General features: G+C 66.0%; 2 protein-coding genes across 2 annotated transcripts; both read left to right on the forward strand.

Moving 5' to 3' along the window:
- Window positions 1–129: 129 nt before the first annotated feature.
- ADAM15 (ADAM metallopeptidase domain 15) lies at window positions 130–10,009 on the forward strand. Its single transcript, XM_032845197.1, has 23 exons — window positions 130–306; window positions 1,443–1,540; window positions 2,173–2,249; window positions 2,618–2,696; window positions 2,831–2,907; window positions 2,996–3,194; window positions 4,239–4,304; window positions 4,389–4,457; window positions 4,534–4,703; window positions 4,815–4,899; window positions 5,167–5,315; window positions 5,406–5,580; window positions 5,747–5,839; window positions 5,972–6,276; window positions 6,353–6,554; window positions 6,798–6,875; window positions 7,255–7,327; window positions 7,492–7,630; window positions 7,980–8,049; window positions 8,671–8,742; window positions 9,160–9,231; window positions 9,479–9,597; window positions 9,692–10,009. Exons 1-23 carry the CDS (start codon window positions 228–230, stop codon window positions 9,732–9,734), a joined length of 2,589 nt encoding a protein of 862 aa, XP_032701088.1. The 5' UTR covers window positions 130–227; the 3' UTR covers window positions 9,735–10,009.
- Window positions 10,010–10,484: 475 nt separating this feature from the next.
- Window positions 10,485–14,919, forward strand: EFNA4 (ephrin A4). The gene is made up of 4 exons (XM_032845202.1): window positions 10,485–11,264; window positions 13,199–13,494; window positions 13,864–13,932; window positions 14,246–14,919. Exons 1-4 carry the CDS (start codon window positions 11,152–11,154, stop codon window positions 14,380–14,382), a joined length of 615 nt encoding a protein of 204 aa, XP_032701093.1. The 5' UTR covers window positions 10,485–11,151; the 3' UTR covers window positions 14,383–14,919.
- The last annotated feature ends 3,749 nt before the right edge of the window (window positions 14,920–18,668 follow it).

Raw genomic sequence — 18,668 nt, forward strand, 5'->3', positions numbered from 1 at the left:
TGTCCGCGGGCGGGGCCGGGCCCTCCGGGGGCGGGGCCGAGGCCTCCCTGGGGGCGGGGCCTGGCCCGGAGCCCCGGGGCGGGGGCGGGGGCGGGGGCGGGGCGGGGCGGGGCGGGGCCTGGTGGCGGCGCGGCGCGGTGGGGTGCGCCAGGCAGACCCGGCGGCCGCGGCTCCTCGGCGCGCGGCCCAGCACCTGCTGCCCTCGGCCGGCCCGGGGCGCCGCTGCCATGCGGCTGGCGCTGCTCTGGGCCCTGGGGCTCCTGGGCGCTGGCAGCCCTCTGTCCTCCCGGCCGCTCCCCGATGTCGGTGAGTGCCCGGCCCGCCCTGGGCGGGGGCGACGGAATGGGAGGAGGTGCAGGGAGGTCGGGAGGCTCTGGGGTCCGCTGGAGACGTGGGGGAGACCCCGGAGCGGAGCGCAGCCCGCCCTCTTCGCTGTCCGGGCCTGAGCGCCCTGCGACTGGGCGACTGGGCGGGGGAGTGGAGAGAGGAGGAGGGGGATGCCGGGGCCCCTGCTGCGCGGCCATCCTCTGCTCAGTCCCCGCGGACACTTCCAGGCTCCGGTGCCGGGCTCCGAAGGCTCTGGCCCAGCGCCCCCTCAGGATGGTGGGACAGGGTCGCGGCTCCCCAGGACTGACGCCTTCGCTCCTCTGGGGCCTAGCGGGCCATTGCACCCGGTGCCAGAGCGCCGAGTGGGGAGAGGATTCTTCCTGGGCCCCCATCCCTGGGCCTGAGCAGCCAACGCACCCCTCACTCGGATGCTGATGCCACCAGAAACCCGGCGGAGCGAGCGGGCGGGAGCGCGGGAGGAGCCAGGGGAGGGGAGACTTGGCCGGGAAAGAGGCTGACACCAACTCCTCCTCGGGACTTTCACTTCCCGCCGCTGTCTCGGGCCAGGGGCTGGGAGGGCAGGGGCTGGGAGGGCAGGCGCGGTGGGCTGGCCGGAGGAGAGAGAGGGCCATTGTGGGGACGGGGGTGCTGGGGAGGAGGCTGGGCTGTGGTGAGCGGGTGTGCCTGACCGTGTGGGGGGGTGTTTGGGGAGGGGTGTTTGCACTGCGCACCCAGAAATGGGCGTTCCCGACAGCTCCGCTGTGAGGACAGGGGAGGGCAAGTGGGCACCGGGCCACAAGGCTTTGCCCAGGCCTGAGTGGGGGCGCTCCTGGGGGGGATTGCGAGGGACTAGGAATGGGGGCTCCCCCGAGAACCTGAGATTGCTCTGGGGGGGCCAGGGAGGGGCCACAGGCAGGCCGTGCAAGGTGGGGTGCTGGGATGAAAGTTGGGAGCCTAAGTGAAGACCCTTCCCTTCAGAATTCTTTAAGTCCCAGCATGCACCGCAGGCGTCCTCCAAGCAGAGAAGGGCCTGGATGCCCAGGGGGCACCAGCTGTGCCCAGCAGTGGGGTGGCCTCTCTCAGCGTCCCCTCGGGGTTTTCTGGGGGCCCTGCAGGTGACATTGAGAAGGAGCGGGCAAGGTCAGAGAAAGCCCTGGGTGGACCCTTGGAGCCCCAGATCCCTCTGGATACCCCCAAACTCAGCCTTGCAGAGGTGAGCCTCCCTCTCCCCTCAAATGAAGATGTACACCCCCGTCACCCACAGAGCAAAGTGCGGCTGAGGACAGGTGAGAGGATGCCCTGGGCAGCGGGGCCATCCTGGGCCGGGCCGCCCCTCCTGCCGCACGCCAGCACCTGGCTTCACCCATGCCCTCCACATCTGCCCCCACATCTGCCAGCCTCTGCCCCCACCCAGCCACCCGTCTCCGTGGGGACGTCCTGAGGCCAGGCTTGCCTTCTTGATCTCATTCTGTCCTTTTTCTCCCCGGGGGAGTCGGGGGGGGGGGTGCTTGGACAAGGTCAGGGCCTCACCAAATACCCCCCTTCCCCAATTCCAGAGCTGAGTCAGAGGAAGGGCTGGGGCCCATGCCGGGTCTTCCATGATGCTTCCTCTCTGGGCAGGAAGCCGAGAAGGGGCGGCTCAGATACCTTCCTTGACCTCCCCACACAACCCCCCAGAACAATGCCCCAAGCCGGGCAGGGCTTCCTGGCCCCTCCCTCGGGACTCCCCCACCCCCACCCATGATCTAATAGTTGGTGCTCTCCGAAGGACCTGAAGGCTTCTGGGTAGAGAGGATAGGAGTTTGGGACAGGGCCGGGAGGTGACTGGCCCTGTATGGCCCACAGACCCAGCTGCCTGAGGCCTTGCAGATCCCGCTGGAACTGGATGGGGAGAAGCACGTTCTGGAGCTCCTACGGGACAGGTAAACATGCTGGTGCGACGTTACGGATGCGGGTAGCATAGCCGCTGGCCGTAGAGCACCAGCATGCACTTGAACTCATCCCACGCTCGCGACAGCCCACGGGGCAGGCACCGTTCAGTACTGTCCTCGCGTTATATATGCAGACACCAAGGCCCAGAGAGGCTAAGTAGTTTGCCCAAGGTCACACGGCTCAGATGAGGTCAAAACCAGATTAGAACCCAATAGCCGGGCAGTTTGGGACCCAACCACAACAGTCTGCTGCCTCTGGGGGAACCTGGCTCCCCTCCACCACTCTACCACGTCCAGGCCTCAGGCCGTTACCATGCCCACAGGAAGGCAACAGTCACCTCCCTGCTTTCTCTTCCCAGAGAGCTAGTCCCAGGCCGCCCGAGCCTGACATGGTACCAGCCTGACGGCACCCGTGTGGTCAGTGTGGGCCACAGTCTGGTGAGTCCTGTGCCCTGTTTGTGGCCTGCAGGAGGAAGGCAGGGGCCACCCGAGGGTGCCATCCCTAGAGGACAGCCTGTCGTCACCAACAGGCCAGCCTCCTGGCCTTCAGCACTGCTGTCTCTCTGCTGTAGGGAAACTGCTGCTACCAGGGGGCCGTGAGGGGCCACAAGGGCTCCTGGGTCTCTGTCTGCACCTGCTCTGGGCTCAGGTACTGAGGGCACGTCCTGTGGGGGTGGGGACAGTGAGGGCACGAGGCTGGCAGTTGGGAGGCCGTCTGACTTGCTGGATCTTCCCAGGGGTTTGGTGATCCTGTCCCCGGAGAGAAGCTACACCCTAGACCTGGGGCCTGGGGACCTTCGGGTGTCCCTGAATACGTCCCGGATCCAAGACCTCTTCCTGCCAGGCCGCACTTGTCCCCTGAGCCGGCGAGCGCCCGCGCCCACGCAGGTTCCCCCGGAGCGGCTCTGGGGACAAAGCCACAGCCACACTCACCGGGTGAGGATAATCTGCTGGGCTTTTGCTGTCCCCGGGGACCAGGCCCCAGACCCTCAGCCCTGTGTTTCCAGGACCTTCTAGGCAGCCACCATCCACACCCCTAATCCTTTCCTCTTCCCGGCAATGCTGGGAGGTATGGGCTATACCCGCGGCTCTGTGGAGGTAGAAAGCAAGCCTGGAGAGGTCAGTAACTTGCCCAGGGTCATCCGACTACGAGTGATAGCGCCGCCACTCACGTGCCGGTCCTTGCCCCAAACTCACTCCCCCAGTCTTGAGATCCCCAAGGCAGGGGCTCTCACTCGGCCACACACGATACAGTTACCAGTCATTGAGCAACACGAATCCAATCTCCTGACTTATAAAACGGGGACAACAGGGGCGCCCAGGGGGTTCAGTCAGGGAAGCATCCGCCTTCGGCTCAGGTCCTGATCTGAGGGTCCTGGGATCGAGCCCTGGCGGGGAGCCTGCTTCTCCCTCTCCCTCTGTCCCCTCCCCTGCTTGTGCTCTCTTGCTCTCTGTCTCTGTCTCAAATAAATAAAATCTTATAAAAAAAAAAAAAACCCACCACCACCCAGGGATAATAAAACGCCTTCCTCTCAGGGTTATGGTGACGATTAGCTGAATTAGCTGCCTCTGCGTACAGTGCTTGGAACCGGGCCTGGGGCCTGACACATGCATGATGGCGTTGCCCGTGATTTATTCTTTTATTTTTTAATAATCTCTACAGCCACTGTGGGGCTCGGACTCATGACCCCGAGACCAAGAGTCACAGGTTCCACTGACTAAGCTAGCCAGGCGCCCCTATTATTTTCTTTTTAATTTGGAAAAGGCATGTGGAACCAGAAGAGCAGGGCTCTGCTCCCAGCTGCGTGACCTACTTGTGGGTCCACCTTGGGCGCGTCCCCGGCCTTGCAGGCACCCCGTGGTGCATCTGTGCAATGGGCTCTTTGCTCTCCTCCGTTTGGCCGCCCAGGGTGGGAGCGGGCCCTGTGGGCTGCTGGCCGAGAGCCGCGGTGAGCCCGCTGCCCCCGTTCTTGCCCACAGCGGAGGCGGGATGTGGTGACAGAGACCAAGACCATCGAGCTGGTGATTGTGGCCGATCATTCGGAGGTGAGCGCGTGGCCCCGGCACGTCCTCCCCACCCCACCACCACCACCTGCTGCGGCTTTTCCTGCTCACGTCTCTGGCCCACAGGTCCAGAGGTACCCAGACCCCCAGCACCTGCTGGACCGCATGCTGAAAGTGACCCTCCTCCTGGACACCGTGAGTGCTGGGCGGGGCTGCACCCTGCCGGCCCTCTGGCCGTCGGAGCCCCTCTCCTGAGCCCCAGGTCTTTCAGTTCTTCCGGCCCCTGAACGTGCGGGTGGTGCTCGTGGGCCTGGAGGCCTGGACCCAGCGCGACCTGGTGGAGATAAGCCGGGACCCGGGGCTCACACTACACAGGTTCCTCAGGTGGCGCCGGAGAGACCTGCTCCCTCGACTGCCCCATGATAGCGCCCAGCTGGTGACGTAAGCCCCCGCGGGCCCTGCCCTGGCCAGTGTCACACCCACTCCCTGTCTGCGGCACTGAGGCTCTGGCCCCTGGCCTGGGGCCTGACCTCTGACCTCATGACCCCGCAGCGCTGCTTCGTTCTCCGGGCCCACGGTGGGCATGGCCGTTCAGAACTCCATCTGTTCTCCTGCCGCCTCTGGGGGGGTGAACTTGGTGAGCTCTCTCAGGTCTCCTCCCCACTTCCAAGTCAGGGCCACCCAGTTAGAGGGCCGCCGAGTCACTGAAGCCCCTATAGAGTGGCCAACCCCAGAGCTGGGGGGCATGGGGGCAGGGCTGGATGATGTGGCCACTGCTGTGGTGGCCCCTCCCATGGCCAGCAGGTGAGGAGGGCGCAGTGCTGAGGGCCCGGAGGTCAGATGAGGAGAGAACAGGAGCACTCAGGCTGCTTCTGGACCGGGGGTATCCCCTCCCCAATGCCAGGACCACTCCACCAGCGTCCTGGGGGTCGCCTCCTCTATAGCGCACGAGTTGGGCCACAGCCTGGGCCTGGACCACGACTTGCCGGGGAGCAGCTGCCCCTGCCCGGGGCCGGCCCCTGCCAAGAGCTGCATCATGGAGGCCTCCACGGAGTGAGTCCCTGCAGGAGTGGGGGCGGGGCGGGGGAGGGCCAGGGCCTGAGGCCACCCTGCAGCCCCAACCTTTCTGGCCACCCTCCCCAGCTTCCTGCCAGGCTTGAACTTCAGCAACTGCAGCCGGCAGGCCCTGGAGAAGGCCCTTCTGGAAGGGACGGGCAGCTGCCTCCTTGAACGGCTGCCCAGCCTGCCCTCTCTGGCCACCATCTGCGGGAACAAGCTCGTGGAGCCCGGCGAGCAGTGTGACTGTGGCTTCCCGGATGTGAGCGCCTCCCCCAAAGCCTGAGCCCTCACCTGGCTCGCTGCCCCTCTGTCCCGTCTCCACAGGGACAGCATTGTCAGCCTCCAGCAGCAGCCCGTGTGTGTCCTCAGAGGGCAGGGGTGGGCTCTCGCCCGGTCTGCTCTGACAGTGGTTCCGCCGCCCTCAGGACTGCAGCGACCCCTGCTGTGACCACTTCACCTGCCAGCTGAGGCCCGGGGCACAGTGCGCATCCGACGGGCTCTGCTGTCACAACTGCCGGGTAGGCGCAGATGGGACCCGCCCTCCACCCACAGCCCACCTGCCCCGGGGTCGGGATGGAAAGGGGGTCCCGGCTCCCGGGGACCTGGTGGGACCCACCGGCAGCCACACGCACACTCCCTCGCCCCTGCAGCTGCGCCCGGCTGGCTGGCAGTGCCGCCCTACCAGAGGGGACTGTGACTTACCGGAGTTCTGCGCGGGAGACAGTGCCCAGTGCCCTCCCGATGCCAGCCTGGGAGACGGCGAGCCATGTGCGGGGGGCGAGGCTGTGTGCGTGCAGGGCCGTTGTGCCTCCTATGCCCAGCAGTGCCAGGCTCTCTGGGGACCCAGAGCCCAGCCCGCCCCACTGCCTTGCCTCCTTGCTGCCAATACTCGGGGGGACGCCTTCGGGAGCTGTGGGCGCAGCGCTAATGGCAGCTACGTGTCCTGCGCCCCAAAGTAAGTGAGGCCCCTGGGTTCCCCTCTGGGGGCAGGGGAGCCTTGACCTGACCCGGTACCCTCTGCCCTACCTCAGAGACGCCGTCTGTGGGCAGCTCCAGTGCCAGGGGGGGCGGGCCCGGCCTCTGCTGGGCACCGCTCGGGATCTGCGCTGGGAGGTGCTGGAAGCCAGCGGGACCCAGCCGAGAGTGAACTGCTGCTGGGTCCACCTGGACCTGGGTGACGACGTGGCCCAGCCCCTTCTGAGTCTGCCCGGCACCGCCTGTGGGCCTGGCCTGGTGAGCGGTCCCGGTGGGCGTGACCAGCGGGGAGGGCCGTCTACACGAGCCGTGCCCAGGCCCCGGGGCCCACCGGTGTGCGAGGCTCGGGCTCTCGGGGGTCGGCCGCGCGCTGCTGACCGGGTGGCGGCCTGTCCTGCCCAAGCCGCGGTGTCTCAGTCTGTAAGAGTAGTTGTGGCCTCCCAGGGCTGGCAGCGCTCTGTGAGGCTCTGACCTTGGCTTTCCCCCTGCACCCCTGGGCAGGTGTGCATGGACAGCCGATGCCAACCCGTGGATGTCCTGCGAGCCCAGGAATGTCGAGGCAAATGCCACGGACACGGGGTGAGCGGGCACGGCGGGCACGGAAGGGGGCAGACGGTGCCAGGCTTGGCACACACACCCCTAATCCGTCCTGCTTCCTCCCAGCTGTGCAACCTGAGGCCCGTTATTAACCCCTCTGAGCTCAGTTCCCTCGGCCACCCAGTGGGGCGTCCTGGGGTCCGGTAGATGAGTGTGAGAGGGTCTAGCCCAGTGCCTGGTGAAGGCGCTGGCGGCTGGGTACGAGGTCATGTCCTCGGGCAAGGCCACAGGCTCCCTGTCTCCGCCCCGTCAGCCGGCATACCTTCCAACCTTGGACAGAGAAGAGATCCTGAAAGGCTAAGGACAGGGAAACACGGCCCCAGCAAGTAGGGTCCCTCATTGCTCAACCTCTAACCCCCAGGTCTGTGACAGCAGAGGACATTGCCACTGTGAGGAGGGCTGGGCTCCCCCTGACTGCGCCAACCACATCAGAGGTAGCGGGGGGCAGCAGACCGGGGCCACGCAGTGGGCAGCGTGGCTTACCCTTCTCTGACCCCTTCCGGTCCTCTGAGCGCCCTACCTTCGTCCCCCCCCCACCCCTTCCTGCGTGGGGGGGTTCTTCACCTGGCCCGCACTCACACCTGCCCTCGCCCCGCAGCAACCAGCTCCCTGACCGTGGGGCTGCCTCTCAGCCTCCTGCTGCTTGCGGTCCTGACGCTGCTGGGGGCCGGCTACTGGCACCGCGCCCGCCTGCGACAGCGGCTGTGTCAGCTCAAAGGGCCCAGCTGCCAGTACAGGTACCGGCCTCCTTGACCCCAGGCCCTCCGCAGCGCCTGGTGCCGGGCCTTGACCCCTGGCATGCACACCTCGCTCCCCTCTGTGGGCCCCGTTACACCTCACCTCGCACCCAGACCCGCGGAGAGCAGCGGGAGGCCGGGTCCACGTCTGCCCAGCAGCCCTGTGTCGAGTAGATGGGGCGCTCCCCCAGGCTCATGAGCTGCCCCCCAACTTCTGATTGGGCCTCAGCTACCCTCAAGCTGCTCTGCCCGGGCCTGCCAAGGGTCAGCCCCACTCAAGGGCCATGTGGGGAGGGAGAGCGTGGTCTGAGTCTGGGCCCTCTCCCTCCTTGCCTTTCTCCATGCTCAGGGCAGCCCAGTCTGGTCCCCCCGAATGCCCAGGGCCCCCGCAGAGGGTCCTGCTGATGCCAGGGGCCAAGGTAAGTATGGACGCCAGAGGAGAGCAGCCCCACCTCCCCAGGCACCCACCGTGGGCCCTGGGGTGGGGGTATGGAAGGCCCTAGACTCAGAGAAAGGCTCCCCTTGCCCGAGAGTCAGTCCACGGAGCCGGCCCTCCCCTGCACTCCCCAGGCTGCAGGCCCAGCAGCGTTCGGCCTGCCGTGGGGAGGAACAGTCACCTAGAGAAGGGGCTACTGAGCTTTTTGAGCTGTGGCCACGCTGGTGGCCATGAGAGGTGGGTTCCTGGCGCTCCCAGCAGGAGACCCTGGAGGACAACCGGGGTGGTGCCCAGAAATGGCCTCCAAGGGGCCACGACCTGATGAGGCCTCGGTCAGCACGTGTGGCAGGGCCGGCGAGTACCCCATGAGCCCCTGGAGCTGATGACAGGGGTGCAAGTGCAGGTGGCCCGCATGCTCCCTCCACCACTAGTCACCCCTTCTCTGTGCATGCAACTGAGTAACCGCTCACACGCACACCCCCGCCCCCCCACCCCCAGCCGGCTGCCCCTCCCGGCACTAACTGCTCTCTGCCCGCACCTGTCTCTGTGCTCCCCCCGCCCCCCACCCCGTCCCGCCTGTCTGCTCCTCCCGCTCTCTCCGCAGCCTAGTGCTCTTGGCTTCCCGGCACCCCCTTCCAGGCCGCTGCCTCCTGACCCTGTGCCCAAGAGACTCCAGGTAAATCCAGGCCAGGCCCCGCCCTGGCCCAGTGGAGGTGGGAGGCTTGGTGCCCCGCTGCAGTTCTCACCCCTGTTCCCTGCCAGTGGCGCTCTTCCGTCGGGGCCGGGGCGCCCCTCCGCCTTCTGACACTCTGAGCCCCGCCCTGCGGCAGCAAAGGGTGAGCCTCCTGCCTTGGTTTCTACCACCACCTGGTGGTCAGTGGCAGGACTGCAGCCGGCCAGGGACGCCACTGTGACCCCCGCCTTCCTGCGCTGGGGCTTCTGCGGGCAGTCTCCCGAGCCCTTTGCGCATGTCCCCATCTTCGCCTGCCCCCTTGCTGACTTTGCATGTTGAACTAAACCCCCCGGAGAAAACCAGTGCACGCCCCTGTGCCCCCGGCTGTGCTCCCACAGCGCTGCCCCTCTCTCTGTCCAGGCTGAGCTGGCTGACCGGCCCAATCCCCCTACCCGCCCTCTGCCCGCTGACCCGGCGGTGAGGCGCCCGAAGGTAACAGTGTGGGGCGAGAAGGGCGCAGCCTCTCCCCCACTCAGGGCTGTGCTGCTAATAGTGAGATGGTGAGATGCCCCCTCTGAGCCTGAGGGCCCCTACCCTGGTGTCCGTTAAAGGTGACAGGTTGGTTCGGAACAAAGGTGACCTCTGGGGCCAGCCCCACAGACTGGTGCTCCCCAGCAACAGGGGTGGGCAACATGACACCCCCTCCCAAGCCAGATCGCGTGTTCTCTCTCATTCTCAGGGGCCTGCCAAGCCCCCACCCCCGAGGAAGCCACTGCCTGCCAACCCCCAGGGCCGGCGCCCTTCCGGTGACCTGTCCGGCCCAGGAGCTGGAGTCCCGCCCCTAGTGCTACCGTCCAGGTAGGCGAGGAGGGGTGCGGGGGACGCCTGCTCAGCGCCGGTGGTCTGGGGAAAGGGGACCTCTGAACTTTTTCCTCGATTTCCCGCACCCCAGGCCGGCGCCGCCGCCCCCAGCAGCGTCCTCGCTCTACCTCTGACCTCTGCTGAGGTTGCCCGCCACCCGGACTTAGGACTTCGAGAGGCGAACTGGCCGCTGGAGTCCCCCGCGATGACGGAAGGAGCCAGAGGCTGGACACGGCGGAGCAGGCACCTGAAGACCCCGGGCACCCCCACGCGCCGCGGGGCAGTTCGCTCGGGACCCGCGCGCGCAGCTGGAGCTGGGGGCGGGGGAAGCGGGCGCCGGACGGAGCCGACGGAGGTGCGCACAGCCTGTCCCTGTTCGGGTGCAATAAACGCGACGTCTGGGGAGCGCGCTTGGACTTTGTCCGCTCCGGGCGGGCCGCGTCGCCCCGCTGCGGTTCCAGGTGTGGCCGCCAGGAGGCGCTGCCGCCTCGGACGAGGGTCCCAGGCCGCGTCCGCGCGTGTGTCCGCGGGATGCTCGCGGCCGGTTTCTGCCCCGTCCGGGACGACTGCGCGACCCAGTACCCCAGGGCGCTGTAAAGCCCCGGGCCACCCCCCGGTCGCCAAGTCCTCGCCCCCGTGTGCGCGGCCCCCAGAGGAGGCCCCCCGCAGCCGGCCCAGCTGCCGGACGCGCCGTCCCCACCCTCCGGCCGGTGGCTGGGAAAGTGGATCGGGCTGCTGTTCTCGGAGCCCCGGAGCCGGGGCGGAGCGGGGCGGCGGCTCCCACGATCCCAAGGCCGTGCACCTGCCTCCTCCTCCTCCTCCTCCCCTGCCCCACCTGAGGGCTTGGGAACAAAGGCGCTTTGTACCGGCCGCAACCACCTCATCACTTGGACTTGGGGAATGGGGCCGCGTGGGCTTCCAGCCGGGAGAGAAGGTGCGGGGCGGAAAGGGGCAGGCGCCGGCCCCCAGGTGGGCACGAGCTCACCACTGAGGCTCAGTAAGGGGTGGGGGGATCCCAGGAGGCGATCTGTCCCTTCCACTCGCGCTATCCCTGGGTGGGCAAAAGGGGCGATAAGCTACGGTGGCGCGGGACGGGCTCCGCGGACCCCCGCCGCGCCGCACCTCTTCCTCTTTCTGGCCGAAGGCCGTGAGCCCCGGTTTCAATCTTCCAGTCTAAAGCAATAAGGCTTCCTACCTGCCCGGTACTAGCGCAGACGCGAAAGACGCGACCTCCCCCGAGACGGACTCCCAGATAGTGGACTGCGCCGCCCGTGCCGCCCCCTCGCGACGCCGTGCAGCCCCGGGGGTAGCGTGGCGAGCCTGACGTGCGCCTCGGCGCACAGCGGGTTAACAGGAGTCGGCTCTGAGTGGGGAGGCGGGGGCGCGCCCCCATTGGTGGAAAGTTACCGGGGGCGTGGCCTGCGAGTCTCGGCGCCCCACCCCCAGTTCCGCACCCCCCCCACCCCCCCACCTCCACTTTGTACCTTTCTCGCCGCGGCAGCGAAGCGGGCCGGGACCGGCCGGACCAGACCAGAGCGGACCCCGGGGGCGATGCGGCTGCTGCCCCTGCTGCGGACTGTCCTCTGGGCCGCGCTCCTCAGCTCCCCGCTGCGAGGGGGCTCCGGCCTCCGCCACGCCGTCTACTGGAACTCCAGTAACCCCAGGTAGTCGGGCCGAACCCGGCGACTGCGGCCCGGGCCTGCGCGCTCCCGCGCCGGGCGCGCGCCCCACTCTCGCTCTCTGCGCGGCGCCGCCTGCGCCCGGCCGCGCGCCGGGGCTCCTTTGTTTGAGCCGGCGGGGGAGGGGGAGGGGAGGGGCGAGGCGCGCCCGGGGCTCCCCCCGCCCGCATGTGTTGGGGGACGGGCGGAAGACCCCAGCTCCGGAGGCAGGCGGTGGGATCTCGGAGCCGGGTGCAGGGGGGCCCCCAGGCCGGCGCTCCGAGCCCCGCCCCCTCGCTTCTCCCTTTCTGGCGGCTGTGCCCCCCCACCTCTGGCCCGAGCTGGGGCGGGCGTTCTGGAGAGCGAGGGAGGGGGCTTCGCTCCGGCGAAAGAGCGAGGTTTGCTCTCCTGCTCCCTTGGCCTCCTGCGCTCATTTACTATCTCTGCGTTCATCTCCGTCATTCTGGGCCCTTCTATTTCTGTCCAGTCTCAGCCCTGCCCTTCCAGCGGAATCACCTTCGGGCAAGTCGTTTGACTCCCTAACCTCAGTTATCTCATCTGTAAAATGGGCTAATAACACTTGGCACCCTGGGAAATCAGGCGGGCTAACCGAGGTCACGTGTGCGAAAGGAGTGCAGGCTGTGCAGATACAAATTATTATTTCTTTCTCCCCAGCCTTTGAACCTCAGTATTTTTTGACTGTTTTCATTTTCCTCCCCAGTTCTCCCTGTCTGCTTTCTCCATCTGTTTGCCTTTCTGATTTTCTACTTGAGACAATCTGTGACTCTGTTCATTTGTTCACTCCCCAACAGTTGTTACGCAGGACGTGTGCTAGGATTCTGGCTACAGACAGATAAGACCTCTGCTCCAGCCTCTGGGAGCCCAGAGACCCCCGGGGAGGGCGGGCATCAAGACAGGTCCTTGGGATGCCGGCACCACGTGATAAGAGCTATTGTCCTCCCAGTTCCGGAGCCCCCTCTCTGTTCCAGACCAGTGCCTCTGAATCACTCAGAGAACTTGTTAGAAATTCAGCTTCCTAGCCCCCAACCCTGAGGTTTCTGGCTCGGCCGTCCAGTCTGCAGGTATCTGTTGAGCCTGCAAGCAGGACACTTTCCCAGGCGTGGAAGATGCTGTGCAGCAAATCACAGTGAGGCCCAGCTTGGGTTCATTCGGTCTCAGCTGAGCCCAGGAATCAGCATTTCTGACCAGCCCCCAGACGCAGCTGGTCCTTAGACCACTCAATGAGGGATAGTTAGAGGCCTTTCATCCGATGTAGAGTGCTGTCCGGCCGCCTGCCCCCGGCCCTCTCTCCTGTCCCAGCCCCCACAGGCAGCTCCCAAGAGGTAGGGAAGGGAGTCCAGAGTGGGCCAAAGGTGAGCTGATATCTGGAGGGGCCTCCCCCCATCTACTCCCTACCCCTTCCTTCCTTCCTACCGTGGCCTTCTCCGTATCGCACTGAGATCCGGAAGGCAGTCTTCCTCTCTCGGCCTGTCTGACACGGATTCTGTTGCTGGCGGCCGTCTCTGCGGCCGAGACTGCGCTGCGGGCCCAGATATGTACCCTCACCTCTATGCCCCAGCGTCTTCCCAGCAGCCACACACCTGACATTCACCGAGTCCACGGGGCTGGGCCAGGCCCTGCGTCGGGCCGGGGCTGGAGCGAGGGCTGCAGCTCCAGCCTGCGCTTAGGCGCGGAGTGGCCGACGCAGACTTGAGCCGCGCGGTCGTGGGCCCTGGGGTCAGTTCAGCCCCCTTCCCTCTCCCACCCATTTCCTGACTCTGTCTCGCCTCTTCGGAGCTGTCAGGCCGAGAGACTCGGGCCTCGCCAAGCTGCTCCCTCCCCAGTGGCTGGGGAAGAGGCCAGCCCCGGCCCCTGGGACCCTCAGGGCCCTGGTGATCGGTACCACGTGCCTTCGGCCCACTCTGGCCTTCCGCCCGCAGGCTTCTTGGAGGAGACGCCGTGGTGGAGCTGGACCTCAACGATTACCTAGACATCTTCTGCCCGCACTACGAGGGGCCAGGGCCCCCTGACGGCCCCGAGACCTTCGCTTTATACATGGTGGACCGCCCAGGCTATGAGGCCTGCCAGGCCCAGGGCCCTGGCGCCTTCAAGCGCTGGGAGTGCGCCCTCCCCTTCGCTCCCTTTGGCCCCGTTCGGTTCTCTGAGAAGATTCAGCGCTTTACACCCTTCTCCCTTGGCTTCGAGTTCCTGCCCGGAGAAACCTACTATTACGTCTGTGAGTGAGGGGGGCTCCCCGGCTGTCTGGGGGGCGGCGGGGGAGGAGGGGGTGTCCTACCCCTGCCGCAGGTCCAGGCCAAGAGCCTGAAGTTGGGGGAAAGGAGGGGCCTGGGAGGGAAGGTGGGGGGACCCAAGTGTAATACTGAGTAGGGGGCCATCTGGGGGAGTGTGCAGAGAGGAGGAGATAGCAAGAGGAGCCAGGGGACATGATGTGGGGCACGGCCGAGGCCTGGCACCAGGGTGTGGCCCAAAAGGAAGGGGAGGCTTTCCAGGGAAGCAGAGAAGAGGAATTGGAGGGGTCCGGAGGGGTCTGCGGCGAGGGAACCAGCCGGTGCTGACTTCTTCCTCCCGACCCCCCACCACCCAGCGGTTCCGGCTCCAGACAGTTCTGGCAAGTGCTTGAGGCTCCAGGTGTCCGTCTGCTGCAGGGAGAGCAGTAAGTGGCTTGGGGTGCGGGGAGCAGCCCTTCGGGCGTGTGTGGGGCCCCTGGAGTGAGGGAGGCCGCGGGGAGAGACTGGGAGCATCAGACCCTGAGGGGTCCAAGAGGGGCCTTAAGCTATGGCCTCGGCTCCCCCTGTATCTGTTTGGGAGCTTCCACTCCAGCCCTGTATGCTGGGCCAAGGAAAGGGCATCTCCAGCGCAGTATCCTTCAAGGCTTCCGCCGAACCGGTCCGGGCGTGAAGAGTCCAGGGCAGGGCCCGAAGGGGCTGCTGAGGCGGGGGTCCCTCAGCGCTGCCCCTCCCTCACAGAGTCGGAGTCCGCCCACCCTGTCGGAAGCCCTGGAGAGAGCGGCACCTCAGGGTGGCAAGGAGGAGGCGCTCTCAGCCCCCTCTGTCTCTTGCTGCTGTTGCTGCTTCCGATTCTGCGTCTCCTGCGAGTTCTCTGAGCCAAGCAGACCCCTCCTGCTACACCCCTGCCGCTGGAGCATCACACCAGCCAGACCAATGGAAGAGTGATAGGGAGGTCGGAGGGTCTGTGGTGACCCTTCCAGGGGCTGGCCCCTTCCCAGAGGCTGAAGAGTTGCCGCAGGGGTGCTGCACACGGCCCCAGGTGCCCTGGAGCCCAGGCAGGACAAATGCGGGGTCTCTGTCAGCTGCTTTGACATTCTCATCCTGTCCCCCCAGAAAGACTGGGATTTGGTGGGGCTGAATCCTTGAGTCTTTTGGGGCCAAGACCGAAGACCTGGGGACAGGTGGATTGCCAGACCAGGGCAAGGAGGAGGTCCTGGCCATCCCGCCTGTCGTCTGTGCCCAGCACCCTGGGGGCCTCTTCCCTGGGGCAGCGTTCTCCCCTCCCCAGGTGGTCACTCACTTGTCTTCTATGAAGACGGACTTGCTATGAGGTTGAATATCATGCCAGTTTGTATTTTTATAAGTGTCTGGACCGAACCCTCAATAAACCACCCGACTTTCGGTTGCTGTCACCCCCCCCCACCCTCGGGCTCCTTCCTTGACACAAGGACTCCCTGCGGCCTCTGCTCTGGCTTCACTTGGCCGGCCTTCCGTGCCAGCTGCACGCAGGCCGTGGTCCACTCCAGGCCGCCGGGGGCGACCCTCTGGGCACTGTGACGTAGGTGCCAGTGGCAGCTGTGGCGCTTGGACCCTCTCCCACCTCCCTAGCCGGCTTCCTCTGCCGCCAGGGGGGCACAGGCTCCTGACAGCCCACCCACTTGGGGCACGGCCCAAGCCCCGTAGCACCAAGCAGGGCGCTGGGGCAAACGCTGGGGCTTCTAGAGAGAGGGCACGCGAGTTTCAGAATGCCCGGGTCCCTGAGCTGGGCATCCCTCTCCCTCCCCAAGGGCAGTCTGGGCCACGCCTGGCCTAGAACTGGGAAGGTGGGGTCAGATCAAAGCCTCCTTCCCCAGCGGCTTCTTTGTTCTCCGCTTTTATAAAGAGGAGGGGGGTGGGGCCGAGAAGGGAGGGCCCCCTCCGCTCTCAGCCCCACACTCTCTCCCACCTCTGGCAGGCGAGCCTCTGATCCCCCCCACCCCAAGCCCAACCAGGGCCCTCTTTCCGAACGGTGTCCTGGGTGGAGCCAGGGCGAGGGGGTGCCCCTTCCCCCGCAGCTGGGCTCCGCCCGCCCCAGTGCCCCGCACCCTCCCTTGGCTCCGAGCCGGCCCGCCTGGCACCGGGCCAGCGATCGATAGGTGGATGTTGTGATTAGCTCGGCCAGGCTGCGGCAGCGAGAGGCGGCGTGTGAACACGCGGGGGGCGGGCCGGGCGGGGGGCGCCGGGGGGGGCGGGGGCGGGAGACTGACAGACGCCGGAACTCCGGGCGTCGCGGGCCCCTCCCCCAGCCCTTCACACCCCGCTCCGACCCTGCTCGCGGGAGGGCTGGAGGGCGGCGCCGCGGGCGGGGCAGACGCCGGTCGCCCCCTCCCCCCATTCGAGGCAGCGTCCCGGGAACGCCACGTCTGGAGGGGCACGTGCCTGCGGCTGGGCTCGTCCGCGCCCTCGGCGTCGCCCAGACCCCCCACCGCCGCTGCTTAGCGCACGGGCGGGGGCGTCCGTGCTGGAGGAGGAGCTCCGGCCCGGCTTCAGGACCTGGGTTCGAGTCGCGTCTCTCCTGACATCCAGGAGGGGGCTCGGTCTGTCGCCGTGGAAACGGGGCCCCGCAGGCTTCTGCACCGTTCCCCTCCCCCAGCCGTCGGCGGGGCGCGCGGGGGCGACGGGCGACTAGCCCCTGCCCTCCACTGACGACGGTGCAGGTGTCACCCCGCGGCCAGCGGCCCCACACCCCCCTCGGCCCCCCAGCCGGTCGTCGCTGCCCAGTGTGCGGAGCAGGCGGGGACGGGCACTCGGAGGGGGCCCTCGCCGGCCGCCCGCTCCCGGCAGGTGTCTGCGCGGACGCCTGGGCGGCTGGACTTTGACGACCCGCCCGCCCGCCCTTTTCTCATGCCGGGCCCTGCGCGTTCAGCCCGGCCAATCCCGGGGCGCGCCCTGTAGAGGGCCAGGTCTGCTCCCCGGGACCGAGGCAGGCTGAAGGTGCCGGGCGGCCTTCCGCGACTGGGCCCGACCCATGAGAAGGCCTCCAGGCGCGTTCCGGGGCGCGGTTCCAGGAGGCTGGGCAGGTCTATGAGTTTTGGGGCGGCACCGATCTCCCCTAAACTCGGCGCTAGACGGCCCAGGGTGGGGCTCTCAATTCGCTGGGCCCGCCCTAGTCTCTCCCCAGCAGATGCGAAAACTGGTCATCTTTGTCGCACTCTGTCTCGTCGTCCCAAGAGCCTGACAGACTGTGCCGGTGACCCAGGTCCTGCCCCACACTTTGCACAGTTGCAAATCACCCTTTCCCTAGAAGCTAAACCCTGAAGCTTTGGTCTTTCTATGTGACCTCTCCCTCTTTTCTTCTCTTTCCTTCCTTTGCTTATTCATTCATTCATCAACTCGTGAGCTCCAGATCGGCCTGCTCTTAGCAGGCTACCGCAGCTGGGGTCGTTGGGGGATTCCCAGCAGTGACGCACTTGGACAGGGCCGCTCAGGCTTCCAAACAGCCAGTTGAGCCCCGGGCCTGGGGCATGAGGTCATAATTGGTGGTGCCCATTGGTTCAGGCCTGGAGGTGGGGAGGGGTCCCCATAGCAACGCAAAGGAAGGGTGCCACGGGAGTAACCTGGAGAGGAGAGTGGTCCTGCTTGAAGCTCCAGTGGCAGCTGGGGGAGGTGGGCGCAGGTTGGGTTGGGGGTGGGGAAGCTGGGGTGGAGCTCAGTATCCCAGGTCCCCGAAGCCCTAGCCCAACCAAGCTCTTGTCATTCTCGAGGTCCTTTTCTCACTCTGAGTAATGGTCAGTGCCACTTACCCCAGGAAGGCTAGGGGAGGAGTCCTGGCAACAGCCATGGGGTCCCGGGTGCCAAGCGGAATGCTAATTCTGACATCCTCCTGGTCTTCTGCATATCGTCTGCATCTCATTTGCATTCTCTTCATTTAAGGTCAAATTGAGCAGACATCTCCACATCCCCAGCCCTGTCGCTTGTCTGTATCCCGACTTTATCCTTTAGCAGCTCCGTAATTTATCTCTCCTTTCCCCATTCCTTACCCCACCCCTCTTCTAGCCCCCAGTGTCTCCTCCAGTGGGAGGGGGCGCAGCCTTGCTGAAGCAGAAAGGAGAGGTCTGCCTCTCCCTCTGGATGTTTGTTGACAGATGGGGAGGGCTGGCCTGTACTGTCTAGAGATGAAATTGGCAAAGCACATGGTGGGGGGCGGTGCCCCTGGCGGGGTTGAGGGTCTCCAGGGCCAAATCACCCACATGCCTAGCAGGGTGCTGGAACGGAGGGATGCCTGCCCACCTGTCTGGTGCCAGGCCAGCTTCCTTCCTCCAATTAAATACTAATGAGGTGTCATTAACCCTTAGCTTGCCTGCCAGCCCTCAGGGGAAGCTCAGATTCGTGGTCTCCCACCCAACCAAGAGGGAGGCCCTTTGAAGAAGCTGAGAGGTAGTGGGGCCCTAGGGGTGGGAGCAGCAGGCCCTGGTCGTCCTGTGTGCTTCAAGGGTCTCTAGACATGGGTGTCCCCCCCTGCCCCGTCTGAGAGCACCTCTTCCTCTGTGTATCAATCCAGCAATTATTTGAATCAGCTTACGTATTCCTACTAACTCACACCAGGCTGCGTACAGGGTAAGCACTTGCATCAGACAAGATCCTTTCCCCTAAGGAATCTATAGATTACTCGGGAAGGCAGAGTGGCCAGCAAATGATTATAATGCCAAGTGCAAAGGCTACTCTAGAGCTACGTAGAAAGTTCTGTGGGGGCACACGCTGTCGGAGGAGACTTGTGCTTGAAGGACAAAGTTGAGGGCAGGGAGGGGGTGCGCGGACTGGGTAGTGCCTGTGCGTGTGGCTCAGTGTGGGCCTGTGGTCGGGCTGTGTTTGCGCCCCCGTCTGTATGTATGTGTGAGTGTGTATGGGTGCTGTCTGGATCTCGCTTTGTCTGGAGTCCCTTCTCCTGAACACACACTGTGGTTTTATTACAGATCAATGTTTGCCGTGAGGCTCTGTGCAGATTAGCCTGGACCTGCCCAGCCCAGGGGAGGGGAGGAGAGAGAACGGCTCTCTGGGAAGGGGTGGGCAGGCACCGGCTCCACTTGGGGGCCCAGACTCTTGGCTCCCCAGTTGGCAGCGGCTGGCCAAGGGAGGCAAAGAGCTGGGCCCCCGGCTGTGGCAGGGTGTGCCCAAGCCATAG

The sequence above is a fragment of the Lontra canadensis genome, unplaced genomic scaffold (assembly GCF_010015895.1).
Source record: "Lontra canadensis isolate GAN:19392208 unplaced genomic scaffold, GSC_riverotter_1.0 scaffold160, whole genome shotgun sequence".
NCBI lineage: Eukaryota > Metazoa > Chordata > Mammalia > Carnivora > Mustelidae > Lontra > Lontra canadensis.